The sequence below is a fragment of the Crocodylus siamensis genome, chromosome 5, assembly GCF_052110815.1.
Source record: "Crocodylus siamensis isolate JL-2025a chromosome 5, ASM5211081v1, whole genome shotgun sequence".
NCBI classification, from domain to species: Eukaryota; Metazoa; Chordata; order Crocodylia; family Crocodylidae; genus Crocodylus; species Crocodylus siamensis.
This window is the reverse complement of record NC_143399.1, coordinates 186,118,890-186,145,270: the sequence shown is the minus strand read 5'-3', so window position 1 is coordinate 186,145,270 and position 26,381 is coordinate 186,118,890. Positions and strand designations below refer to the sequence as shown.

The window sequence follows — 26,381 nt, the reverse complement described above, 5'->3', positions numbered from 1 at the left end:
AGACGGGGTACATGTAGTTTGATGCTCAGTTAGTGCATAGTAAAAACCCTTAATTGCACTTAAATCTGCTACTTGCAAATTATTCCAGCTAGATTTTAATTATAATATGTGTTGTAGCTGCTCAAAATAACCTTGGAAAAAAATGAATGCATCTTTTTGGAATATTATGGAACTCCTTTAATTTGCTTATTAAGGACTGCCCCCCCTTATTAATTTGCTTATTAAGAGTTGCTCCAGGTAACAATTTCCTCCATAATCTCAGCCAGAGTTAAGTGCTCTTTCTCCAATTAAATGTTCATCTGAAAATTAAAAAAGGAGAAGGGGAGGATAGAAAATATAAATATAAAAGTTCTGGATACAGATGCTGCATTCAGATGTCAAGTCGCCTGCTTTCAATGGAATTGCACTCCATGCAAAACCCCTCGGAAAAGATTCTCCAAGACTTATCCAAATTTAACAATGTGTTCTGCAGACTAGCCCTTCCAGCAGAGATGATAAAGTCCTGGAATAAGTATTAAAGCAAAAATTCCCAAAATGTCAAGCCAAGTCTAATAGTTAAGTTCTAGCCTTCTTGTTCATATGGAATCAAGGAGCATTTTTCCAGGTTTGCAGTACAAAAGTCAACATACTACTTTTTTAACATCTAGGCTGCATCCAGACAAGCGCAGCTGCGTGGTATGTAGCACTGCAGACTTGTCTGCGGCACCACATACCGCACATTCAGCTATTCTCCGTGCTGCAAGGGAGCAATGCAGGAGGGTTTTTTGAGTGATCCAAGTGCCAGGATCACTGCTGCTGCTACAGCCCCAGGACCCGAGGTAAAGCTGCTGGGGCCAGGTCCCCTATCCCACCAGGGTAACCTGCCTTGCACCACAGGCCATGGGGTGCCAACTAGTGACAGCACATGGTATCCCACTGCTGGTTGTCCCAAGGGAACCAACCAAATCTCCATGCTCGGCCCTACAGTTAACTTCATGTAATATATATTTGCTGCCTCAGGAATCTTTCATCTTAAGTGGTAATTTATAAACATTTTCTTTGTCCTCTCAACTGGTTCTACATTAGACAGATGGGTACTAAATGTCATAGAGCAAGGGATATTTTATAAAATGTAAAAGAATTTCCTGTGTCCTCTTCTTGCTATTGTCTGTTCTAGGAAATCTGCATCTAAAAACTATTTTGTAAGCAAGAGGGACATAATCAAGCTATACTTGAAGCATCATCCATGTTTTATTTTTCACTCTTTTTAGTCAGTATAAAGATGGGAAGATTTTATCCTCAGCCTATTTGAAAAGGAGGCAAGTTTCTGCACAGAAAAGATTTCATGACTTATTCATAAAATGGCTCCACTTGACCTTTTTCTGCATAGTTTCTCAAAAATTCAGCTTTCATTTTCCCATCAGACCTGGTCATTGTTGTTTCCAAGCAGTTCAGGGACAATATTGTTTATTAATTACCACATTTATTAAGCATATCATGTCTTAGAATTTCACCAAGGTTGTTGTACCTTAATAATCCTATGTATTTTAAAAGAGAAATTGTATCTACTTTATGAGAAATTAATTATTTGTTAGGGCTATCTATGTTTTGGGGCTTATCTTCAGAAACTTCAACTGGCAGTATTCACAGAAAAAAAAATCAAATCCAGATTCAGTGTTGCTTTTGGAATGTGATGCTTAGGAGTCGCTTAAAATTATATTTAATTCATATTTATGATGGCACAGTATATTTATGCATTCAGTGACTGCTGATTCATATTTGTCTCTTTACTTAGGTTTCATACATAAAAGTCCCCCCTGAAGTAAGTATCCCATAGAAGTCTTACTTCACACATCACCAGAGATGATTTTCTACCTTGTGTAACAACTGAACTGATGCAGGAGGAATAAAAATTAAACATTTAAATTGTGATGATACTAAAATAATTCCTGTATATTTGGGGCTTGTCTGTTGGAGTAGCAGTTTGTTCAGCTGAGACAAAATTTAAAGTCAGCAGGGACGTGTTTGGAAAGGAGCACAAGAACTGGGAGCAAAACTGTAATACCTTTGATATGTTGTTAGAGGTGCTACATCCTGTAGCTTAACATGTTGTTATGTTAATATGTTGTAACAAGTGGGCCATCCCAGGGCCAGTCCGAACATTGGCCCTCCCACCTGTCTAGGGCAGCCCGCCCACCCGCCTCGCCTGCCACACACTTTCTTTGTTCTATCTAAAGTTGTTCCTAGGCAGGAAGCCTGTTTAATTGCCCTGATGCCAAGGGCAAATACACGGCTTCAAACCTCCCCTTATACCATGCCTCACAGATGGCATCCACAATCACTAATACTCCCCCAACCCCTTAGCTGGGCTGCATTTGGCCTCCCCCGGCCCAAACTTGGCCCCTGCTACAAAAAAGTTTGAGAACCACTGGGATAAAAGAATTGGAAGTGAACACTAAAGGCGTCCTGCCAGTTCCCCATTGCTACATTATTCCCTGCCATTCACTATCACTCTAGTCTCCTTAAAAAAATTAATAAAAGTCACCGTTATAGACTGAAAGCAGGTCAGTCCTTGCTATTCTAAATGGTAGAGTACTCCGCAGCTGAAGAGTGCCTCAGCCTGCAGTGTATCTTCATGCTCAAAAGTAATTGTGTTTAACTTCAAGAGACTTCTATTTTTGACTCATAGCATTTTAACAAATTATCCAAGGCCTGTTCCCTCTGTGATCTTGACTTCATGCTGTTTTCTACACATGTTCTACACATTCTATATATGTACTGTCTGTATCTTAACAATATTGTGTTAGTGATGCAGCGTGGTTTTTCAACCCTCTGCTATACCAGTACGTTTAATGTTGTGTTGAATTTATTTTTCTAACCTGTTTTAAATTACACGTCACAGAATGTCAGAGTCCAGTTCCATGCAGTCTGATACTTTCCCTTTCAAGCCTGCCTGTACTAGTATTCCATTTAACCAATTTCCAACACATCTTGCATTTCTGCTAATCCCACCTTTCATGCCAGTTTCTTGGTGCCCATCTTCTCATGTATTTCATTCCAGCCTCTGGCTAACTTTTAGTTCTAGATTACTTCTTGCCTTTTTTCCAGGCTCCAGTCTCAGTTTCTGTTCCCCTCACTGATCCTTGTATGGAAGAGCCCTGACCCCAGAGAGCCCCAGGGCTGACCAGGCCGGTCGGAGCACGTCTGGCCGGGGCCGGCAGCGTGGGAGCGCGGGGCGCGAGAGTGGTGGCGCGGCCGCAGCAGGGACGAGAGCCCGGGAAGAGAACCCCATGCGGTGCTTGGCGGCCCGCGCCTTAATTAACTTCCCCAGGTGCGGCAAGGAGCCGGGCGGCTCAAAAGCAGCGCCGGCGCAAAGCTTTGGGGAACCGGAAGAGCTGGAGGAGGAGGAGGAGCTTCCCGGCGGGGAAGCGGCACGAGGGAGGACGGCAGATTGGCACCCGGCGAGGGTCTTCTGGAGCCGGGTAGGGCCCCGTAGGGGCAGGACACGAGGGACGGAGGGCCCTGTGGGCCATTGACCGGATTGTGAAGGCCAGGGTGGGGGAGCTCCCCATCCCAGCCCCAAGCAGCGCGGCCCGTAGCCGGAAGCGGCGGAGGCGGGCCGGCCCGTGCGGTACTGGGCAGAAAACAGAGCCCAGGCAGGAGCGGCGTGCTCCCGCCGCCCAGAGGGAACCCCAATCGGGGAACACAGGCCTCCGGCAGGAGGCGGACGGGACTCACCAAGAAACCTGAGCCAGCCCCGGCGGGGAGCTGGCGGAGCGGCTCGCGTGTCACTAACGGGACAATTTTCTTTCGAGGGACTACCCCACCTCAGCTGAGGAGAGGGGGGCCCCCCTTTCAACTCATTACGGAGGCCTGGGCGAGGGTGTAGGGGAGGCAGGAGCCCTCAAGGACCCCAGACCGGACTGGACAGGAGGTACCACTTTTGGATGTGCGCGCACCAGGGAATTCACTGGACCTAATAACAGCAAAGTCGTGGCAGGCGGACTTGGCGAGAGCATACCAGGAGCGGGAGCCACCCCTGGATCAGGAGGGCAAGCCCCACAGTGATCCGCGGGCGCCCAAACGCGCGCCATTGCAGGCGGGCTCGCGGACATTTTGGTGCATTGGCCGGGAAGCGGCGACGGCCTATTAGACACTCAGCGCTCCCACGATGGATTAGCAGGCAGCTGGACACCTCGGCGACCCAATGCAACAGCTACTCAGCGTGATGGTGCAGCTGTTGCAACAGCAGCAGCAACAGGCTGCGAGGCAGATCACCTGGCAGGAGCATTGGGTACAGCAGCAAATGGGGGCGACTCGGGGCAGCGTAGAATGGCGCATGCCCAAGATGACGCCAGAGGACGACCCGGAGGCGTTCCTCGAAATATTCGAGAGAGCCGCTATAGCGGCAGGATTAGACAAAACAAAGTGGGCTGGTCAGCTCGGCGTCCTGGTGATTGGGCAGGCCCAGGTGGCCTACCGGGCCATGCCACGGAGTGACGCGACTGACTACGACAAAGTAAAGGGGGAGATTCTACGTAGATTGGACATTACGCCGGAGAGACAGCGGCAGGCCTTCCGCACCAAGAAGCCAGCGGAGGTAAGAACCCCCTGTATACTATGGCAGACTCTGGCAGACTTATTGGGCAAGTGGCTCAGAGCAGAGAGCACCTCCAAGGAGCAGATATTCGATCTGGTCCTAATGGAACAATTCATTGATGACCTGGAGGAGGAGACCCAAAAATGGGTACGGCGCCACTGCCCCACCTCCTCCCGAGAGGCCCTTCAGTGGGCTGAGCAATTTGACACCGCTCGAGGGGAGCGGCGCTGGATAGGCGGCACAAAGACATTGGAGCTGACCACTAGGCGGGTGGCGGATAGTAAGGCAGTGAAGAAAGGGGGCGGGCAAGGCCCCGCCTGCTTCACCTGCGGGGAAAGGGGGCATTTCGCGAGGAATTGCCCGCAGAGACTGAGAGGGGACCCCTTCAGGAACAAGTACCAGCAGGAATGCCATGTGGCACCCGAAGGGGCGCCGGAGACTGAGGCCATGGACTGCAGCGTGGGCAAACACCACCCCGCGCTTATCCAACCGCTGCCTCAGGTCCAGGCGTGGGTAGAGGGAGTCCCCATCCAGGCAGTGGTGGACACCGGGTGTACACAGTCCTTGGTCAGACCCTCACTGATCAAGTGGGAACAGACACCCCGGTGTGAGGGTATCCACCTGGTATGCCTGCACAAGGAAAAAAGCTTTATCAAATGGCGGATGCTGACAGTCCGGGTAGGCGAGGTCCAACGCCGGATTCCCGTGGGACTGAAGGAGGGCATCCTTTACCCTATGATCCTTGGCCGCGACTGGCCGGAGATCTTTGACATCCTGGCAGACCGAAGAAAGGGCCGGAGCGACGGCAGCGGCCTGGCAGGGGAAGAAGACCCAGGAACCCCGGCATTGCCACTGGGTGAGCTGATCCGGTCCGAGCCGTTCTGAAGGGAGCAGGAGGGGGATCCGGAGCTGACCGCTTTCTGGGAACTGGGTCCACGGGAAGACACCCCTCAGGTAAGCCCCACGGACGGGCCCCAGGGCACCCCGCGGATTGAGATAAGGAACGGGCTGCTGTACAGGGTGAAGCGCGGAAGGTGAGAGGGGGAAGAGACCCCGCAATTGATAATCCCGCGGGCCTTCCGGGACCAGCTCCTGTGGCTGGCGCATAAACACCCCCTGGGGGGCCACCTGGGGAAGGACAAAATGGAGGCCAGGTTGACCCGATGGTGCTTTTGGCCCCACCTTTACGAGGACATGGAGAAGTACTGTCGCTCGTGCCACGTCTGCCAAAAGGTCAACCCCAACCGGCCACGGAAGGCACCACTACAGCCTATGCCGGTGGTGCGAGAAGCCTTTTCCTGGGTAGCGTTAGATGTGGTGGGGCCCCTTCCAAAGAGCGTAGGCGGACACCAGTATATCCTGGTGTTGATCAATTATACAACTCGCTTCCCTGAGGTTTCCTCTTGCGGGTGGTAACTGCCGCAAAAGTCGCGCAGTCTTTAATTCAATGAGTTGCACGGTTTGGGATCCCCCGGGAGATAGTGACTGACCAGAGGTCTAACTTCATGTCTGAGGTCCTTAAAGCCTTCTGTAAGGTACTGCACATTAAGCACCTCCGGATGATGGTCTACCACCCGCAAACCAATGGGCTGGTGGAACGGTTCAACGGGACCTTAAAGGGGATGCTGAGGAGGTGCACACAGGCGGAACCTCACAAGTGGAGCCTTATGATCCCACCCCTGCTATTTGCGGTAAGGGACACGCCCCAGGCCTCCCTAGGCCTCTCTCCTTTTGAGCTAACGTTTGGGCACCCGCCCCGTAGTCTGCTAGATGTCCAACGGGAGGAGTGGGAGGCAGCTCCGGAACATGGGGATAGAATGAGAGAATATGTGCGGGAAATCCGGGACCGTCTGCAAGCAGCCCAGGAGATTGCTCAGACTAATTTAGAGAAGGCCCAAGCGCACCAAAAGGAGCTCTATGACAGGAAGGCACAACCCCGAGAGTTAAGGGTAGGGCAAAAGGTCCTGCTGATGCTGCCTGATGCCACGAGCAAGTTCACCACGCAGTGGCAAGGCCCTTTCACAGTTACCAGGAAGGTGGGGCCAGTGGACTATGAGATCTTGTGCCCCGGGGCTAGAAGTGAACGCCAGATCTTTCATGTGAACCTCTTAAAGGAGTGGAGTGGACCTGAGGGGCTCCTGATTGCACCAGGGGCGGAGCCGGGCGAGGTAGCGATCGGGGCACATTTCACTCCAACCCAGCGGCGTCTAATGACGGGGCTAGTGCACGAGTTCCGAGACATCTTCACCGAGCACCCCAGAAGGGCGCGCGGTGTGGAACACCAGATTGTCACCAAGGGGGGACGGATAGTGAGAAAGAGGTGGCAATGCATTCCCTACCATAAGCGCCTGCTGATCGAGAAAGAAGTCAAGGCGATGCTCGAGCAAGGGATTATAACCCCCTCGCGGAGCCCCTGGCTCAGTCCGGTCGTGCCAGTGGAGAAGCCAGACAGCAGCCTACAGCTGTGCATCGACTTCTGGAGGCTGAACGAGATAACCCAGTTCGATGCATTCCTAATGCTGCACATCAGCGAACTCGTAGAAGGCATTGGCCAGGCCAAGTATATCTCGACACTCGACTTATCGAAGGGGTATTGGCAAATCCCGCTGCGGAGAGAAGATCAGTGCAAAACGGCCCTCGGGACACTATGGGGCCTTTTTGAATTCAAACGCATACCCTTTGGGCTCAACGGAGCAGCCGCTACTTTCCAGAGGCTCATGGAGTGGGTCCTAGCGCCTCACCAGAAGTATGCCGCTACCTGTATAGATGATATCATCATATATACCGATACTTGGGAGAAACACATGCGGGCCCTAAGGGCAGTCCTCCTAGAGCTGCGGCAAGTGGGCCTGATGGCCAACCCAAAAAAATGCGCTTTGGGTAAACGTGAGACCAAGTACCTCGGGTTTCTAGTCGGACAGGGTCGGGTACGGCCTTTGATGGATAAGGTGTCAGCCATCCGGGAATATAAGGAACCGGCCACGAAGAGGCAAATGAGAGCATTTTTGGGATTAGCAAGCTATTACCACCGCTTCATACTCCATTTCGCAGAGATCGCAGCACCGCTGGTCGAAACCATTAAAGGCCAGCGAACGGGGGCAGTGGAATGGACCCACCAGTGACGAAAAGCCTTTGCGGAGGTAAGACGAGCCTTGTGCCAGGACGTAGTCCTTCATACCCCCAATTTCACTTTCCCATTCACTTTGCAGATGGACACGTCAGCAACTGCGTTGGGCGCAGTCCTCTCGCAAGAGGTGGATGGGGTGGAGCGACCAGTGGCCTACGCCAGCAGGAAGCTAAATGACCCGGAGACCAGGTACTCCACGATAGAGCGGGAGTGCTTGACGATAAAGTGAGGGGTCAAGTACTTCCGCTATTACCTTCTGGGCCGCAAGTTCAGACTAGTGACAGACCATGCGCCCCTGAGGTGGCTACACACCCCTAAGACAGACAGTGCGTGTATTATGCGGTGGGCTCTAGCCCTGCAACCGTACCGGTTCTCAGTGGCCTATAGGCTGGGCAAAACGAATATGGTGGCAGACTTCCTATCCTGATGTGGAGGGGACACGGATGGCGAAGGTCGGGAACCTACAGACAGAAAGGAAGAAATAGGAAGAGCGCCTAACGGCACCTTAAGGCAGGGGGTGTGTGGAAGAGCCCTGACCCCAGAGAGCCCCAGGGCTGACCAGGCCGGTCGGAGCACATCCGGCCGGGGCCGGCAGCGTGGGAGCGCAGGGCACGAGAGTGGTGGCGCAGCCGCAGCAGGGACGAGAGCCCGGGAAGAGAACCCCACACAGTGCTTGGCGGCCCGCGCCTTAATTAACTTCCCCAGGTGCGGCAAGGAGCCGGGCGGCTCAAAAGTGGCGCCGGCGCAAAGCTTTGGGGAACCGGAAGAGCTGGAGGAGGAGGAGGAGCTTCCCGGTGGGGAAGCGGCACGAGGGAGGACGGCAGATCGGCACCCGGCAAGGGTCCTCTGGAGCCGGGTGGGGCCCCGTAGGGGCAGGACATGAGGGACGGAGGGCCCTGTGGGCCATTGACCGGATTGTGAAGGCCGGGGTGGGGGAGCTCCCCATCCCAGCCCCAAGCAGCGCGGCCCGTAGCCGGAAGCGGCGGAGGCGGGCCGGCCCGTGCGGTACTGGGCAGAAAACAGAGCCCAGGCAGGAGCGGCGTGCTCCCGCCGCCCAGAGGGAACCCCAATCGGGGAACACAGGCCTCCGGCAGGAGGCAGACAGGACTCACCAAGAAACCTGAGCCAGCCCCGGCGGGGAGCTGGCGGAGCGGCTCGCGTGTCACTAATGGGACAATTTTCTTTCAAGGGACTACCCCACCTCAGCTGAGGAGAGGGGGGCCCCCCTTTCGACTCATTACGGAGGCCTGGGCGAGGGTGTAGGGGAGGCAGGAGCCCTCAAGGACCCCAGACCAGACTGGACAGGAGGTACCGCTTTTGGATGTGCGCGCGCCAGGGAATTCACTGGACCTAATAACAGCAAAGTCGTGGCAGGCGGACTTGGCGAGAGCATACCAGGAGCGGGAGCCACCCCTGGATCAGGAGGGCAAGCCCCACAGCGATCCGCAGGCGCCCAAACGTGCGCCATTGCGGGTGGGCTTGCGGACACCTTGTCCTGGGGTGTTCTGCCTGTGTTGGAACCAGAAGCTTCCCCCAACCCCAAGTTGTCTGGACACAATTGGGATACCATTGAGATCACAAGAGAAACGGTTTCTGTGCTTTCAGTTCAGACAAATCCAGATCTATGACAATGTAGTTTTCCATGCAGTTGCATGGAAAGTGTTGTTCAGCCCCAGGTTAAATCATGCCCAGTGTGAATGGGATTTTCAGTAAGTTTAGGTACTAAAATCTGAGAAGTAATTTGAAGATCTTTTAACATAGCTAGTTTTGGATGGATTTGCACAGGGGCAGGAAAGGCTGCTGGCCTGCCATATTTTAACTCCATTCTCCTTGAGAAGTGGGTGCTAGATCTGTTCAAAGAACAGCTTGCCTAAATTTTTCTCCTAGCGACCTCTTTGGAAATGGTAGAACCATTTAGACTGATATTTCATTCTGCAGCAAACTGGAAAATTTCAGCTTAAGCAGTTTGAGTTTGGCAAAGTTACAGGCAACTGAAAACAGGAACTTATAATGGTCAGTGTCAGGCATCAGAACCACCAATTGCGAATATACTTAGCTGGATTCTGTGTTTAATTTATATAACTTGTACATATATGAAGTATAAAATGGCACTGCATTGAGCCCCCCCCTTGTATTTGAGACCTTTTCTTAAAACCACTGAAACCTCAGTTTACTGGGAGCATTTTTTTTTGGTATTGTTGACTGCATGCCATGACACTAAAACTAAATCATCTTGTCTGTTTACCACATTAACCTGCCTTACTCATTTATTAAACTATCACCTTGTCTTTAGCATTTAATATATACGTTTTTAAAGTGCTATTTGAGCAGAGAAAAATGGCAAAGATCAAGAAGCAGTAGTTTTTCTTAATGCAATAACTGGAAGATAATGTTTTATATTGTCTTTTTTGTATTTCTTGTCTTGGGACCTATTTATAACTGACTGAAGCACTTCTGCAGGTGGTGTTTTTTTGCATGCTAATCCTGTTGAGAAACAGTGTGTCCAACAAACTATGCTGTGTCAGCAAACACAAGAAACTTGCTCTGGAAAGAGAGTATCCACAGGTATTTAGTGTGTATGGAAGTTTGCTAAAAAGAACTGGCTGGCTAGCATTGACTCACATTGGTTTAATACTGATGATTGGTATAAATTTTTTCTTCTGAATTTCAGTTATTTATTCTTTCTAAAGATTGCTTCTTTTAAAGTCATCAAAACAGTAAGGAAAATCAAGACAAATTTAATAAAATATGCAGCGCTGTTTGGGGATGGGCAGACAAAATAATTATACTGGATTGAAAGGTGGGGGGAGCAAACCACATGCCAAATTCATTTTCTCTATCTGTTTTGTACACCCGGTATAATTCACAGGAAGCAAAAATTAAACTGAGGTGATGTGAAAGTTGTTTCGTTCAGAGGTAAACTGCCCAGGCTTAGTTACCACTTATTAGGCATACATGCCATCTACACATGCAAGTAATGTCTACACGTGCAACTAATGCTATTTAGGCTTACTGCACAGTAAGCCTAAATAGGCCGCAGCTACCTGGGGGCCAGAGGCCAGAGGCATGGCATTTCCTGTCCACATGCACCTCAGTCCAAGCCCACTGTGAGGCTTGTTACTGGGTTGCAAGTGGCTGCCAGGGTTAGGCAGGGCCAGGGCCATGGGCTGGGAAGTGGGCAGCATGAAGGTGACCGCCAGGGCAAAGGTGGTGTCTAGCACCCAACAGTCCTCCGTGGCCTCCGTTGCCCAGGCCACGATGGTGGCCTGCCATTCCTGCACATCTAGCATCTTCTTGAGAAGGGCAACACACCTCTCCTCTAGGGCCAGGAGCCTGTCCCAGAATGCATAGTCCTCATGGTCTGTCTTCCACTCGCTTATGATATCGTCAGCATGTCAGGCTTGTTTCTCCACAACAGCGACCAGCCAGTCCAGTAGCAGGATCTGGTCTTGTGTCTACTGCTGTTGGAGGTGGTGCATGCAGAGGGCACTGGCCAAGGTTGGTGGTATCCTTGAGGTCACATCCGTGGAGGCAGCTGGTGCTTCTTCCCTGAGAGAGGCTGTTTGTGAGAGTTTGCAACATTTCAGAGATAGCATGTACTATGCCAAGGAGCTGTGCGCTACATGGCCTCAGATTGGGGCTTGTGTGTGCATAGGTGTCCAGAGAACATGGTAAGTTGGCTGGGTGGGTAGCCACCAGCTGAGCCCTCCATCCTAATTCCTTTCATGGGTAGGCAGGGCAGGTGGCCCGCCTGGTGCTTGCTGCAGGCAGCCTGCCATCCTGATCCCCTATCCAGGTTGGGCCAGCTCTGGCTCCTGACAGCAGCTGCTATGGGTGGTCCAGCCCAAATCCCCCCTTTCACCTCTGTAGGCCAGGCAGTTTGCTCCCATGGTGGCAGGCCCACACCAGTTTGGGTTAGGAGCAAGGGGCTTCCTCCTGGCTGGGACACAGAGCTAGTGATGCCCTTGATCTCTCCACAGCAGGCCTCTCCAGAGAGGCCTCTGCCATGTGTGGTCTGTGGGCAGCCCCAGACCGGTGGTTGTGATCAGTGACAAGGACCCATTGCGCCCTCAGGGCCATGACATTTATGCAGCACTACCACACAGACCACTGATGCCCCTGTTCCCTCATGAGGCCTGCTAGGGTCTCGTGTTTGTGGGCGTTGGAGTGCATGCGTTGGGCAAACTGGCTCTGCACTTTGGCATCGCCCCACAGTGCGATGAGGTCAGCTACCTCTCCCTGTGCCCAGTTGGGACCCCAGGATGCTGTCTGTGGTGTCACCAAGGATGCCCTTGAGGGCTCTACCAGAGACTCCAGGCCTTGGCATATGCCTGTAGCAAAGGGGCATGGTGGGTGGGAAGCAGCCACATGGTAGCACAGGCCCTGGAGGTCACCACCATGTTCCATGAACCTGCTGTAGCCAGCATGGAGCTGCTGCTCCACAATGTGATGCGATGGCTAGGGGCAGGCAGCAGGTGGCACAGTCCCTGGAGTCAGGCCAGGGGTTTAAAGTCCAGGCTGAGGTAGGCAAAGAGGTGTCCCAGCCATGGGGCTGGAGAAACTCTCTGCCCCATGGCTCTGGGGCAAGCCTGAGTCTGGCCTTCTGTTGGTGTGAATGACAGAGAACCAATTTGGTCTTGGTCAGCCTCTGCACATGCACGACTGCACAGTACCTACTGCATGGTTAGTTTACTACCTGCAAATGCAGGTAGTAAGCTAACCACTCAGACTAATTTACTGCACAATAAGTGCCTGCATGTGTAGACAGTGACACTTCACTGCACAGTAAATTAGTCTACTGTGCAGTAAAGCACCTTGTATAGATGCATCCACTGTGAGATAAAGTAGCCACATTAAACTGCTGTAAATCACGTGGTGTGCAGTGAGTGCTCCTCACTCTTAACTCAGTATAACTGTTCCATCCATCCTTACCCCCAAATCTAAATTCTTCATTTCCTTACAAAGCAAAGCCTGTCATTCTTTTGATTCATTTTTTCTGTCATTGGTCCAGTTGTGCACTTAGGGTAAGTAGCTAGTATGAGATGGACTTCAATCTTTGTAATAAAAAGCAAAACATTTTTCTTATTTCTCTCTGCTTTTCAATTGAACTAATTGAAACTGACAAGAGTTACCAAGAAAATGTGCTTTGCTTATCCTGGGACTAATGTCTTCTAGCAGTAGTAGTTCAAATATGTTTTTAACTCATTGACTTCATGCAGACAATCAATCTATTTTTTTATACTATTCATAGATAGTAGTGTCAGAAAAGACAACCTTGAGACATACTGTTTTCAGACTAAGAGTCTACATTATTTAATAATATCCTGCTCTTAGACAGTGCTTTTCATCAGTTTGTTTTCAAAGCAATTTCAAAGTAGATCAACATTATTATTACTGTTTTACTGATGGGAAGACTGAGGCACAGAAAAGGGATTGGCTTACCCAAGGCCACCTAGTGGGCCAATTACAGAACTGGCAGTTGAACTTAGGTTTCATTTAGAATAGCTGTATTCAGTGTGCCCACACTGACATCTCAGTGAAGGCAAAAAGAACGATTCTACATGATCCATATTTATGTTAAGTTGTGTACATAGGTATACACCATATTTTCTTGAATGCAGCATGCATATTTTCCCTAGAAACCAGCTGCTGGGAATTATAAGTTAGGAAACAGGGTAAAAGCAGGTTTTGCTACTTAAGTGTCTGCTGAGTCCACATGAAAGTAACTACACAAGAGAGGCTCCCAAGCTTCGGATGTTCAGTTACTGTATATACTTGAGTTCAAGCTGAGGTGCCCCCCACAACTATGGTTAGCATGGGGAAAAATAACCCTGAGCTTGGATTTGAGACCTGCCTAGGACAGGTGGTGACTCAGCTCTAGTTTTGTCCCCAGGCTCAGGGCTGAAGCTGGGCTGCTGCCTGAAATAGCTCATTTGGCAGGGGAGGGGACATGCAGCCAGGAGGGAACTTCCAACCCCACCACATGCCCCCTGTGCCTGTACCTGTGTGCACCCTCGCTCCCCCTGCTGCTGACCCATGCGACACAGTTTCCCCTTCCCCTCTTATCTTTTGCTCTGGCTCTGTTCCCTCTAGCCCTAGCCTGCCAGGTGCTCCTGCTGCTTCTCCCTGGTTAGACTGAGCTGGGGCCACCACTGATGCAGACTGCCCCAGAGCAGCAGAGTAGGGTAATGGGGGTGGACATGGAGGGGACCAGGAAATCGAGGAGGCAGGCCACAAGTGGGCCCGATCTGGCACCTGGGGTGGCCATGGCTGTCATCATTCTACCCCATGGAGGGTGGCAGGGAAAACCTAACCCTAACACTGCCCTTCTGGCGAAGGTAATATGACCCAGCCCCATGGAAGAAGGGAGTGTGGCCTCGACCCACAGAGGGGAGAGGGCAGGGACATGCCTGGCCCCTATCCAGATGTGGGTGGGAAGAGGTGTGGCCTTTTTTGACACGGGGAGGGGGGTGCAGCCCAGCTCTTTCGTGTGGCATGTGGCTTGGAGTTTGGCAATTTGACAGGGGGGAGGATGGTCATATAAATGGCTGCCACTTCCCATGTGGAGACCCGTGGGCCAGGTACAATAGCTCTACAGGCTGCATTTGGCCTTTATGCTACAGGTTGAGCACCTCTGTTTTATGCTAATTGTTGAATGGGATTTTGAGCAAATAAAAATAATGAAACCTAAGGAGCTGGGAAGGAAAGTGAGGGAAAGGAGAGTGGAAGCCACTGCATTTGGAATGTGATAAGCAGGGATCCTAGTTTTCTTTGATTAAAAAAACCAAAATGATCTGATAAAAAAGTAAGAATCCATGTTTTTCCATGCTGAGCCTCCACAATGCTGATTGGCTGAGGGAGGGGTCCTAGCAGTGGCCCTTGCCACTGATTGCCTGAGAGTGCTGCTGTTTATGCAACCCAACCCCTTGCTGCCGATTGGTAGAGAGGGATGAGGCCTCATGATGGGCAGCCTTCCTGGCCAATCAGCGGAGGAGGGGGAGCCACCATCTTGGCTGCTTCCCTGTTTGCTGGGGGTTTCTATGCCTCTGGCAGGCTGCTGCAGCAACCGTGAGAACCAATGGCTCCCACATTTTTCATTAATTTTTTTTTTCTGGCGATTCTAACAATTCGCTGTAAAAACACAAAATCCTCATTTTTTCATGGCAAACATTCTCAATTCTTGAGACGGATGACATTGTGACATCACAGCTTCATAGCACCTCTTCCCATTTTTACCCAGAAACCTTGAAGGGGTACTGTCTAGTAAGGATAATCTTAGAACTGCAGTCTCTAGTCCATAAAGGAAAATATAATTCCCTTGAAATTTACTGCTTTTAAGTAATACAGTCACTTTGACCTATGTTATTAGCTTTCAAGTTCAGTATCCAGTCTACAGCTCAGAATTATATGCCTTGGCTGATTACATTAATCCACATACTCATGTATGTATGTAACTTGTAATGCAAACTGTAAGGAGTTCAGCATATGTGAAGAACATCCAACATAAATATCAAGTTGTTGGAGCTAGCGGTACTGGAAGAAACTTAAAATTGGTCTATATTTATCTTCAACATTTTGTATGTACATTTTTAACATGGAGTTCTTAGTGTGTATAATAAAGAACAGAAACTGCCATAGTAAACAGCTTCAGGGTAATTCCTTTTTTTGGGTGTACTCTGTAACCTTCCACATTTTTTTAATTGTTTATGTTTTCTGTTTGACTTAATACCTCTAGTAATCTTGAATTTCCCTCAACATATTTTCTTCTGTTCCCAGCATTTCTTGAATATTGGGATCATTGCTGAAGGTTTTGGGGTTTTTTTACTCTCCCTCATTCCTAGAAAATGAAGGGGAGATCCTGCCATAGTTTCAGCAATTGCCAACTTGAGGTATAAGAAACAGTGTTTATTGATGAACAGTTGGCTATTACAGGAAGTGATTGTGATGCAGTAAAATGCATGTTAAATATCCTTTCATAAACTCTGCGAAAGGTAGGCTCTCTGCGGACCCATATATTTTAACATATGTTTTAACATTTTAGATTTTTTTGCCATTTATTTTTACCAGCATGTTTTTCGTTGTTTCTCTGTCAAAGCTTTAAAAATGCTTTAGTTATAAGAGCATGTAGAAACTTCATGAAATTCTGAGAAAAGCTTTTAAAAAAGCCCTGAGTCCTGCAAGGGAATAGAACTACAGGAATAGTTTTCAGGTGACTCTTTACACTGTGCAGCCAAGCTACATATCATCTGAGAAAGTAGAAATGAATGCAGTTGTGTTTTTTGTGATAGTACATTTTATTCCAAGTCCCTTGTGATTCTCTTGCATGTTAGCATATTATATAGTGGTAATTTTGTAAAAACATTTAATCAGTTGAGCTTCTTCCATGTCCAGAAAACCCCATGCTACAGAAGAACTGCAAGATCGCATGACTTGTTCAGAAAAGTATGCTTAATATGGGTGTGTATATACCAGAAAAAAGTACTCTTATTCTAAATGCACTGCTCTGAGAGAGATTCATGACAAAATGTAAGAATGCCCAAGCCTTGTCTTCTACTACCACTTGCACTATTACTAATATCTTTTAGGGAGTTAATACAGCCTCTGAATTAGAACTTCCTAGGGACCTAGACCTTAAATTCTGGAGGCTGCAAGTGAGAGAAGAACAGTGGGAAAAACCCTGGTCATATTCCGTTCACTGTCCCTTTCAGCATCCGTGCTCTGTCACTGTGACACAGGATGTTGAGCAAGATGGACTTATGGTCTGACCCAGGAAATAGCAATTCTTATGTTCTTATGTGCAGTTGCACTACTGGTGGGATAATGGAACAATCTTTTTCTAATGCAGAAAAATGATGTAAACATATGAGGCTGTATGACTTGGATAGAAAGAATTTGCTTTAAGGGCTAGATTAGAAGAAGAAGAACTAATATTTTTATTTGTATGAGCTAAATATTAACCAAATGTATTATTTCTTAAGGTTATTAGATTTTCAGTTTATTGTTTAAAGCCTGTAATTCCAACTCCATGCTTCAGTTAGTGGTTGTTTAAATATCTTTCATATATGTAATAAGTTTGCACATAAACTTTTAAACAAGTTCTTTTTTGATAAACTAATTTTATGAAGACATTGTCATACATATTTGCATATTTTATTTCATTGCTGCAGATAAATCCTCTTCAGGGACAATACAAAGTGGAAAACGTTTTCAGAATAAAAGCCACTTTAGGACCATCGCACCAAAAATGGTACCAAAAGTTGTAACATCAGGAATGGTTTCTTGTCTTCAGCCTTCTCTGCCTGAGCATAGCACTCCTGTTAGAGCTGCAAGCTCTAAACCACTTATAGTGCCAACACAAAATTATGCTCTGATGCAAGTTACTGGTCATGAAGGAACTTTTTCTCTTGTGGCCTTGCCACAGGTTACTCCTGCACTAACCCAACAAATCCATCAGTCAAACATGTCCCCTCCTGAAAACCTCAAACTACCTATTCCTAGGTATCAGTCTGTAAGAAGCAAATTGCTGATTGACAAAAAAACAACTCAAACCACTGCTTCAGGTACACATAACAAGATTCTTGTCAAGACACAGACTTCATCACAGATGCCACCAGTGACTGCCTCTACTGAAGACCATTCTGAAACTCATTCTATGACTCGTGCATCTGAACAAATGATATTACTGGATCAGGGGTCAACTGAAGTTACAGTTGCTACTTTGCTAAATGAAAGCAACAATGTCAAATCTGAACCTTCTTTATTGAGCAGAACGGACACTGCTAAAGCTGTGTCAGAACCATCTGCAGCTAAGGAACCTTTATCCAAGCCAGTGGGTGTAAGTGATCCACTAAAACTAAACTTGCATTCTATGGAAACAGCAGATGAAACCACAAAAGGCTCAATTGTTGTATGTGAGAGAGTTAAAGAAAAAACAGTGAATTCTGCAAACTCTGTCACTGTTCTGTCACCAGCTGTTTTGGGCAACCCTGTGCAATTGACTCCCTCCACACCAAAAGGAAAACTACCTATTTTGCCTTATTCAAGAATAAAAAAAACAATGTTTTATAAATCTAAACCAAATTCTAACATTGCAAATGCTGCTGCTCCTGTGCAACCATCTGATTGTGAAAAGATGCCATCTTTGGTGAAAACCTTAAATGTTTCTGGTAAACTGTTACCTATATCTTTTGCACAAGTCTCCAAACAAGCCACGTGTGAAAATGCTTTCTGTCCAGCAAGTAAAGTAGATGTTGATAATCCAAAGAAATTGAATGCTGCAGCCTTGAAGAGAAGAGGGAGAAAACAAAGAATCCCAGATGATATATTGGCCTTTCAGACCAAAAGAAAGAAGCGCATTGTTAATAAGTTTAGAGAAGGTAAAGAGAAAATAGAAGTTGATCCTCAGGAACCAAAAAACAGAAAGGGAGATGAAGTAAAAAAATACCGTAGTATTAGGCCAAAACCTGTTGTTGTTATGCAGGCTTTAGCTCCACTAACATCTGCATCCATAGTAGGGTCCAAATCTCCTGACCAGGTAAAACAAGACACTTATTTAAATAATTCACTACCCAATAAATATTTAAGTTATAAACAGAGTGAAGAAGTTTCTGCTAAACCAAGTGATTTGTGTAGGAATGTATTTTCTACTGTACCTAAGATGTGGCATAAGTGCCATGTTTGCAACCACAACTTCCAGTTTAAACACCATCTTCAGGACCATATGAACACACACACAAACAGGCGACCTTACAGTTGTCGAATTTGCCGTAAAGCATATATTCATTCAGGAAGTCTAAGCACACACATGAAGCTTCATCACAGTGAAGGTCGGCTCAAGAAACTGGTGTGCTGTGAATTCTGTTCTAAAGTATTTGGACATGCAAAAGTGTATTTTGGCCATTTGAGGGAAGTGCACCGGGTTGTTATCAGCACTGAGCTCTCCACTAGTGAACAACAGTTGCAAGATGCTTTAAAGATCAGAGACATAAATATAAAAGGGGCAGATGAATCAATAGAGAGGTGAGTGCCTCTGTAAGTTAAATGCCAATAAGAGAATGATATCAGGAGTTTACTGCTTCTTTTTTATTGCTGTAAAAATTCTTAGTTATTATTAACTTTTCCTCCAGAACAAGACTCACAGCTGTTTGCAAATCCTTTTGGATCTCTTCTTTCTGTCCCTTCCTTCCTATAGTCTATAAGGATTTTTAAGTCTCAAATTATCATTGATAGATGAGTAACTAGCCTAGTCTTGAATATTTCCCTTTAAAGTAATACTGCAGCTGCCAGTGAAACTGCTTTTTTGTTATCTATATACAAAACCAAATGATTTTGATATTTAGTATATTTTTAGCCTTGTTTTCCTCTGCAGTCTGTCAGGTTGTATTTTTCCCAATGGTGGTACTCAGTGAAGGTTATACTTCAACAAAGTGAGTAGTGTGGCAGTGTGTTCACTTTACAAATCCCTTCACTACGTTAAAGACCATTGCCCCAGTTGCTTCTCTGAGATACTGCTGCCTTGTCTATGTTTGTGCATTGATTCCTGCTTCTGCCTGCAATTGCATTAACCAAAAAAACCTTAATATTTACCTTGCCATAGTAGAACGGAAATGCTCCTGTTCCTGCTATATAGTCTTGCATTAAACTCCCTTGACATATGATAAATACTGCCTTTCTGGTTTGCACCAGACTGACTTTGTTTTATTGAACTGTGCTGTATTTGTTCATTTAGAACACACCCCCAAATAAAACACCCATCTTGTTTTTGAAAGGCAGAATGTAGACATTTTTTTTCCCCAGAGTCCTGGCTGACTGTGTGACATAGAATAAGTCCTCCTGGAAACACAGAGGGTGAGTCCACACATGCAAGCATGTGTGCTTGTAGCAGCTCAAATAGAAGAGGTGCAAATTTGAGCCAGGGCTTTTTGTCTCGGTGCATGTGCACACTTTGTTGGGGAGCAAATTGTGCCACTTGGGGCAAAATAACCCTGCTGCCTGGCTCCTCCGGATCTGCAGCCCGGGGCCAGCACCTGTGTTGGGCCCAGCAGTGTAAAAATCTGCCCTGGCTAGAGCTCAGGGCTACTTGCTGTCAGGAGCTTCTGAGGCCCATCCACTTGGTATCCGGGGACACTAGCCCCTTGTGTCAGCTATAGTGCTGAAGCAGCATCCCAAATTCACTTTTTAAAATACCCCAAAATCCACATTCTTCCACAATTAGAATAAACAAGAGAGAGAAAGGGGGATTGATTTGATGGGAAATGTTTTATTGCTATATTTACAATGTTTAAGAAATTTGGAAGCCTACCAGTGTCTCCAGCATCATAATAAAATAAATCCTAAGTATCTGTATGTTTTAATGTTTACTTTTGGTTTCCTTATGACATGGCAGGTGTGGGGTGTGGGGATATGGGGTTTGCAGGAGAGGGTGTGGGGATGTGGGGGGGTGAGTCAGTGTGAGGGTAGGTGTGGGGGACTGTGGGTGTGGGAGCTGCTTAGAAAGGGTGGGTCCCCTGCATAAAGGCCGTGTGCCCATGGTGGCTGGCGGGAGCATGGCAGAAGCAGGGGCAGGGGTGGCGAGCGCCCATGGACGCCACCGGCAGTGACAGCGGTGGCTAGCAGTGATTGCTGACTGTCCGCAGATGCCACTGGTGGTGTGGGGGGGGAGGGGTGGCAAGCGGCAATCGCCCAAAGGCACTTTTTCTGAGGGGGTACTCTGCCATGTACTGGGGGTGCACGTTGCACAATGGTCCCCTGCTCCCAACATGGCAGAGCCCCTCCGCACAGCACATTGACACACCACAGGGTCCCAGGCCCCTCCAGAGGCTACAGCTCCCCCCCCAGCCTCCATGCAGGTCTCCAGCCTCCGGAGGCTGCAGAATGAGCAGAAGAACAAGCAGGAGGCTGGAGAGAATAGGAGAACAAGCAGGAGGCTCATTTTCCCCAGCTCCCCATTTGTTCCCCTGCTCCCCATTTATTCCTCCCAGCTCGCTGTTCATTCCCCCCTATCCTGTTTGTTCCCCCACTCTCTGTTCATTCCCCCTCTCCCCCGTTCATTTCCCCCACTCTCCATTTATTCCCCCAGCTCCCTGCTTGCTCTTCTAGCTCCCCCAGACTGGCAGTAGCAGAGAACAAGCAAGGGGCTGGAGAGAGCAGGGTAAGTCTCCAGCTTATCTCCAGGGGCTTGTCTCCAGCCTCCTGCTCTCTCCACCCCCTGCTCCTTCTCCTGCTTGGCTGCCTGCTCCTCTGTCTCCACTTTTGCCCCAGCATATGGCAGTTTGGTGTGCTTTGCACCACCTCTTTTGGGTTTGTTTTTTTTATTATTGTTACTGAGAAATTCTGGTAGCAAATATTGTCCCAGCACTGCAAATTAGCAGTGCAGGTTACAGTTTAACATGCAACATATGTGGTTTGTGGCGCCACAAAGCACATGTGCCTGCACTTTTGGATCAGGCCTATGTTTCCAGGCGGGCTTATTCTGTCATACAAAAGCCCCAGACCCTTGCAGAAGGTGATAGCAAGGCCTTTGCTTTTTTCCTGTAAGTTCTTTATATAAATAAAGTGTTTTTTTTCATATCACAAGCCTCATCAAGATTTTATCAGCAGCTCACTTGATGCTTCAGATGCAAGCTGCAGTGCTCAGCCAATGGCTGTAGCTGTGAGAGGTTTAAAACAGGATTCTGCCTCTTCAGTTTGCTGAGCAGATGCAAATAGCAGCCATCTTGGCAGTTGCATGGCATACACAGTGCCAAGAAGTGCTTCTTTTCCAGCAAGGCAAAGCACTTCTGTTTAAAACACACACCCCAGTTTTGTGGGGGTGATTTTAGAAAAAAGCTGCATGTTGCTTGTGAGAAAATATGGTAATTAGGTTCAGTATGTTTCTCCTGTGCCTTAATTCTGTGCTGAATTTTAATTTCATCCCACTGTGCTTTCTGTTACTGTGCGTTTGTATTCTCTATTCCATCCTCTGAGACATTAATTAAACAATTAATAGTACTGGACTCAAGTAAGCATTGCAGCACCTCTTTCAACCTTGCTTTCCCTCTTATGATGAATCATTTATAATTAATTTATTTGTTGGGTAATTTAGCTTGTTTCATATCACTATATACTAGTCCTTTCTAATTCATAACTCTTTCTCTCAAAAGAGCTCCATGAAGCTCTCTGAATAAATGCCTTATTAAAGTTAGAGATGTCACATTTAGTTCATATTTCCTTTATGGTGTTTGCTTGTTATCCTATTATAAAAAGAAATCAAAACAACAATATTGGGTAGTAAATCATATATTTAAAATACTTTTACCTGTACAACTATCACAGACTGTTTGAAGTTTTTCCTGTTTGAAGTTCTGTTTTACTTTTTATTATTCCTAGTGGTGATTATGGGGTTGTTTTTATAATTGGAATTTCTCCTAAGTCAATTCCTTTTAGTACTCAGCTGCTAATTATTGTAGCTTCCATGTTACTAGTACAGTGGTGCAATATTTGGGTTGAAATCACTGCATGGGAGGGTGTTTTGTTTTTAACATTTCAGTGAAAGATTTCTATTTGTTTTAGGACTGGCAAAGCTTAGTTTTATAAAACTTAACTTTGGAAACAAATTTGAACTTGACAGTGCCAATTTAGATAAAATTTGCTTTCAGCTAGCTTATTGCTTTAGCTGTCTTTGCCTAGCATTTTACTACTTTACTTTTTCTCAGTGCTTGTACATTGTCTGTTTCATTAACGGCTGCAATAATGCATGGTTATAATAGTATGATATTTCATAAAAGTTCTTGCTACTTAGAGATTAGGGAAATTTTCATTTTTGTTCTGCACATAGCTAGTATTGAGGTAGTTTGCATATCCTTTTTCTGTTTTAGGGAAAATAGATGCAATTTTGAAGATCTGTTTCATAGTCAACGAGATGTTAAAGTACAGATCAAATGTGGCCGATGCCAGTTTACTGCACTGTCCTTTGCTGAAATGAAGTTTCATTTGCTGTGTGCTCATGGAGAGGAGATCCAAGGAAGAATAAAGGATGGAATTCTACAAGGAGGCATGGGACCACAGGAGGAACTGATCAAACATGCAGCTCATTTCTGGAAGAAGCAGAATGAGCACCGAAATCTGGTGAAACGTGCCCCTTATGAGGAGTTCTATACTTTTCCAAAATTGAGAAGGCAAATCTGTCTTCATCATGAAAATAATGGTGATATACTAACTAAAAATGAGGTGATTCAGTTAGGGAACAGTGAACCAGCAAAGGAATTGCAAAATATTGGCTCTGTTCCACAAACTAAAAAAAATCAAATTTGGTCTAAAGCAGGATATAACTGCATTTTATGCAAGCAGGTATTTGGAAGAAAAGAGGATCTCTGTGGTCATTGGCAGAGTTGCCATAATTGTGAAGACCCTTCTGTTCTTTGGACTATTTTTAATTCATTCTTTAAACAGGGGGTTAGCGAACTTTCTAATACCGAAAAATGAAGCATTGACAACATTCAGCTAGAAAAGTATTCACCTCCAAAGTTTACTGAATGATTTGTGTCTCATTCACAGTATCCCAAAAACTGACTCAGAAAAGTGTCACTTTTTTCAGTCAACAGTAGGGCTGTTTGTACATACAGTTTAGATCTGTTTTGCTAAATAGAAAACTGTGTATTTGTATTGTCGATCTTTCCAGATACGCACACACAAACCTCTTTTATACCAGTGCACTAAGGGTGTTTATAGACATGCTCTGGGAGGTGGGACTGGTTTGGGGGGGCATTTCAATTAGCAAGCCACACTAATTAAAAGTGCGTGAGTGTCATGTGTATCAGCATCCCCACACTGAAAAATAATGGCAGCAGGACACTTTGAACTAAAGCATGTTCAACAAGCTTTAGTTCAAAGCACCCCGCTGCCATTTTTCAGCGCGGGTACACTGCATGTTAAATTCAGCGTGTTAATTTCCATGCTCCAGCAGACTCAATTAATCGAGTCTGCTCCAACATGCTGGATATACAGCGTGTGGGTGCAGCCTCCCTGGATGTCTGTAAGTGCCTGAGATGTTCGTGCATTCAGAACTTCAAGCAGAAACAAGGAAGCAAAATGCTAGAAGTTGAAATTGTGAAGAAAAAAAGAGATACACCAAACTTATATTAGACTATACCCCAGTATGAATCAGTGTGCTGAAACAATGGCATGCAAATGCTGTTCTTGGGTGGAATGACAAAAGCAGATCAAAAATGTAATTTCAGTCCCAATATAGTGCTTCCAAAATTATGGTGTGTATGCATGCAGGTATACATACTCTTCTCTGCATATGTGCATGCTAGGACAGCTCATTTATTAGGGGCTTTACATCTCATAATGTAAATTTCATATACAAAGGGCTTTTAAGTCTTGTTTTCTTCATTTTAACTTCATGAAGGTTCATTGCCTGCATGTCTCACAAGTGTTACATTTTATCTTGATAAATAGCAGGTCTGGTTTTTTACCCTGATAAAGTGTCCTGTATTTTTTTGCAGCTAGCTTGTTTAGGGATGAAGGAAAATATACTTGTCACCTGTGAAGCAGAGAAGTTAAATGGAACCCTCAGAGCTTGACTGACTCCATCATAAAAGATAATGTGTTAAAAATAGCAACCTGGTTTGGTTACATTTAGGCAGATGGACTCCTGAGACTGCATAATATTAACAAGGAACTTGAAGCAGGTCCTTGGACCTTCCATGAAAGGAAACACCACTGGTGCTAGCACAGCTCTTTGTGTCTCTCTTGTGTACATGTGTGCTTGACAAGTTCAAGGGAAATCTTTCCCGGGCTTTTAAATGGATGTTACTGTATAATTCAGGCTTTCCTACCTCCACCAGTGTACATGGGTGCCATGATCCAGTAAATCACATAAATAATGGTTATAGCACCAGGGTTACCAGCCCTCACATGCACATCCCTTTTTACAGTGAAGCAAAACTATTATGAAAACTACAGGGACTCAATTTTATAATGCTGTTTAAGGCAGTACTGTAGATAGATGGTACACTAAGTTGCACTACCATAGAGCAGGCTGGGTGAATCGTTTTTTCAGCAAGTCTCCAGTCGAGAGTTTGATCCAGCTATTCAAACACAGGAAGTATAAGGATATATGGTTGCTTTATTACACTTATAATGGTGGGGTGTGGTTGTACACAGGGAAGATAGAAAGCCACAAGCAAGGGCTGTTTAGAAGTCCAGGTCCTCATGGATTTCTGCAGAATTCTTCAGAGCATAGCATTCTTAAAGAAAAATATGACTCTGATTGCAAAGATCAACCTTCACATTGCTGTTTCTTTGATTTCATCTGCACTCACAATCAGGCTTGTATAAAACCCATTTAAACTGCTGTAAGCAAATGAAATGCTGGAGCTCTGTTGTAACCAAATGTTTGGCCAGCCAGCGTTGCCACAGTCTAAAATGTATTCTTGACTGAAACACTGTCTATCCTGACACTTCTTTGGAGCACTAATAACAGTTACTTAGAGAAATGTTGTCTAATAGTGCCCAGAACAGGTGAGCAGGGCACAGTTAGATGACAGAATGATAAAAATGCCGGTGCCCTTTTTTACATCAGTGCTCCTTTCGTTTCTGCTTCTGGCCAAAGTCCATCTGTTCAGTGATGGAAGAGTCAACCCTAAAAATCTACACTAGATGTGAACTATTTTGCTAACTCTACGAAGTCTGAGGTTTTACCATGGTTGTGACTGCCTAAGCAGATGTGGACTAAAAATGTAAGATGCTAATAATAGGACCCTAGAAGCTATTGCATGATTTCTCTCTGTTATTTCTAACATCATAACATTAATTTGATAACTTTTAAGTAGACAGGTTCTTTGGGTATCTTTTATGAGACCAATTAAAAAGTTGGAAAAAATTGTTCTTTGTAAGCTTTTGGGCACAAACACCCTTCTTTAAGCATCAGGAGAGTTTCAGTGCCTAAAGGAGGGTGTTTGTGTCCAAAAGCTTGCAAAGAACAATTTTTCCAACTTTTTAGTTGGTCTAATAAAAGATAAAAGATCAACCCAAAGAACTGTGTCTGCTTGTGTCCTTAGACTAACACCACTACAACCAACAACTCTACTAACTTTTAAGTGACATTCCTTATTTTAAATGGAGTCTAGTGTTAAAGTATGAGACTGGGAACAACTAAAATAGAAAACAAAAAGAAAAACTCTCACAAATACTACACGGGTGTTTGGTGTGGGAGAAAATCCCTGTAACTTTTGGTGGCTTTTCTCCTTATTTCTGTTGATGTAAATACAAAATCTTAGTTGTTTCATTGACATTAGCAAAAGGAAGACTAAGCTACCTCTGAAATATATATTTTGCTCTGGTCTATGCTTGTACATCTCTAGTGGCCAGAGATAGAAAAACAATGTTCATATTCTCAGACACTGACACAAAATGTGCTGCCATTGACTATCACTGAGTAGGTGAAGGAAAATGAATATTAGAAAGGAATAGCTTATTTTAAAGCTGAGTGTTTCCTGTCAAACAGGGAGCATATTTAATTTAGTACAGTGTGCTCACATTAAGAAGCAATCTTTCCTGAATTAGCTTTTCTTAACACTTGAAATCAAACTGCTCAGTGTGATATCTTTGAAACTAAATGCTTGAATGTGAGCACAATTCTTCCTCCAGTTACGTAGTTAAAATGCATCAAAGAAAATTGCACTCTTAAGC

At 46.2% G+C, this 26,381-nt stretch overlaps 1 protein-coding gene across 2 annotated transcripts in view; it reads left to right on the top strand.

Annotated features, from left to right (window-relative positions):
* The window catches only part of ZNF438 (zinc finger protein 438), a 105,470-nt gene extending 79,885 nt beyond the window's left edge, over positions 1 to 25,585 (top strand). For both annotated transcript variants that reach the window (XM_090047516.1, XM_090047517.1), the window contains 2 exons: positions 16,874 to 18,725; positions 22,562 to 25,585. In XM_090047516.1, the coding sequence (XP_089903642.1) occupies positions 16,874 to 18,725; positions 22,562 to 23,168 (2,459 nt within the window). In that variant the 3' untranslated portion in view covers positions 23,169 to 25,585. The remainder of the gene's footprint in view (positions 1 to 16,873; positions 18,726 to 22,561) is intronic.
* The last annotated feature ends 796 nt before the right edge of the window (positions 25,586 to 26,381 follow it).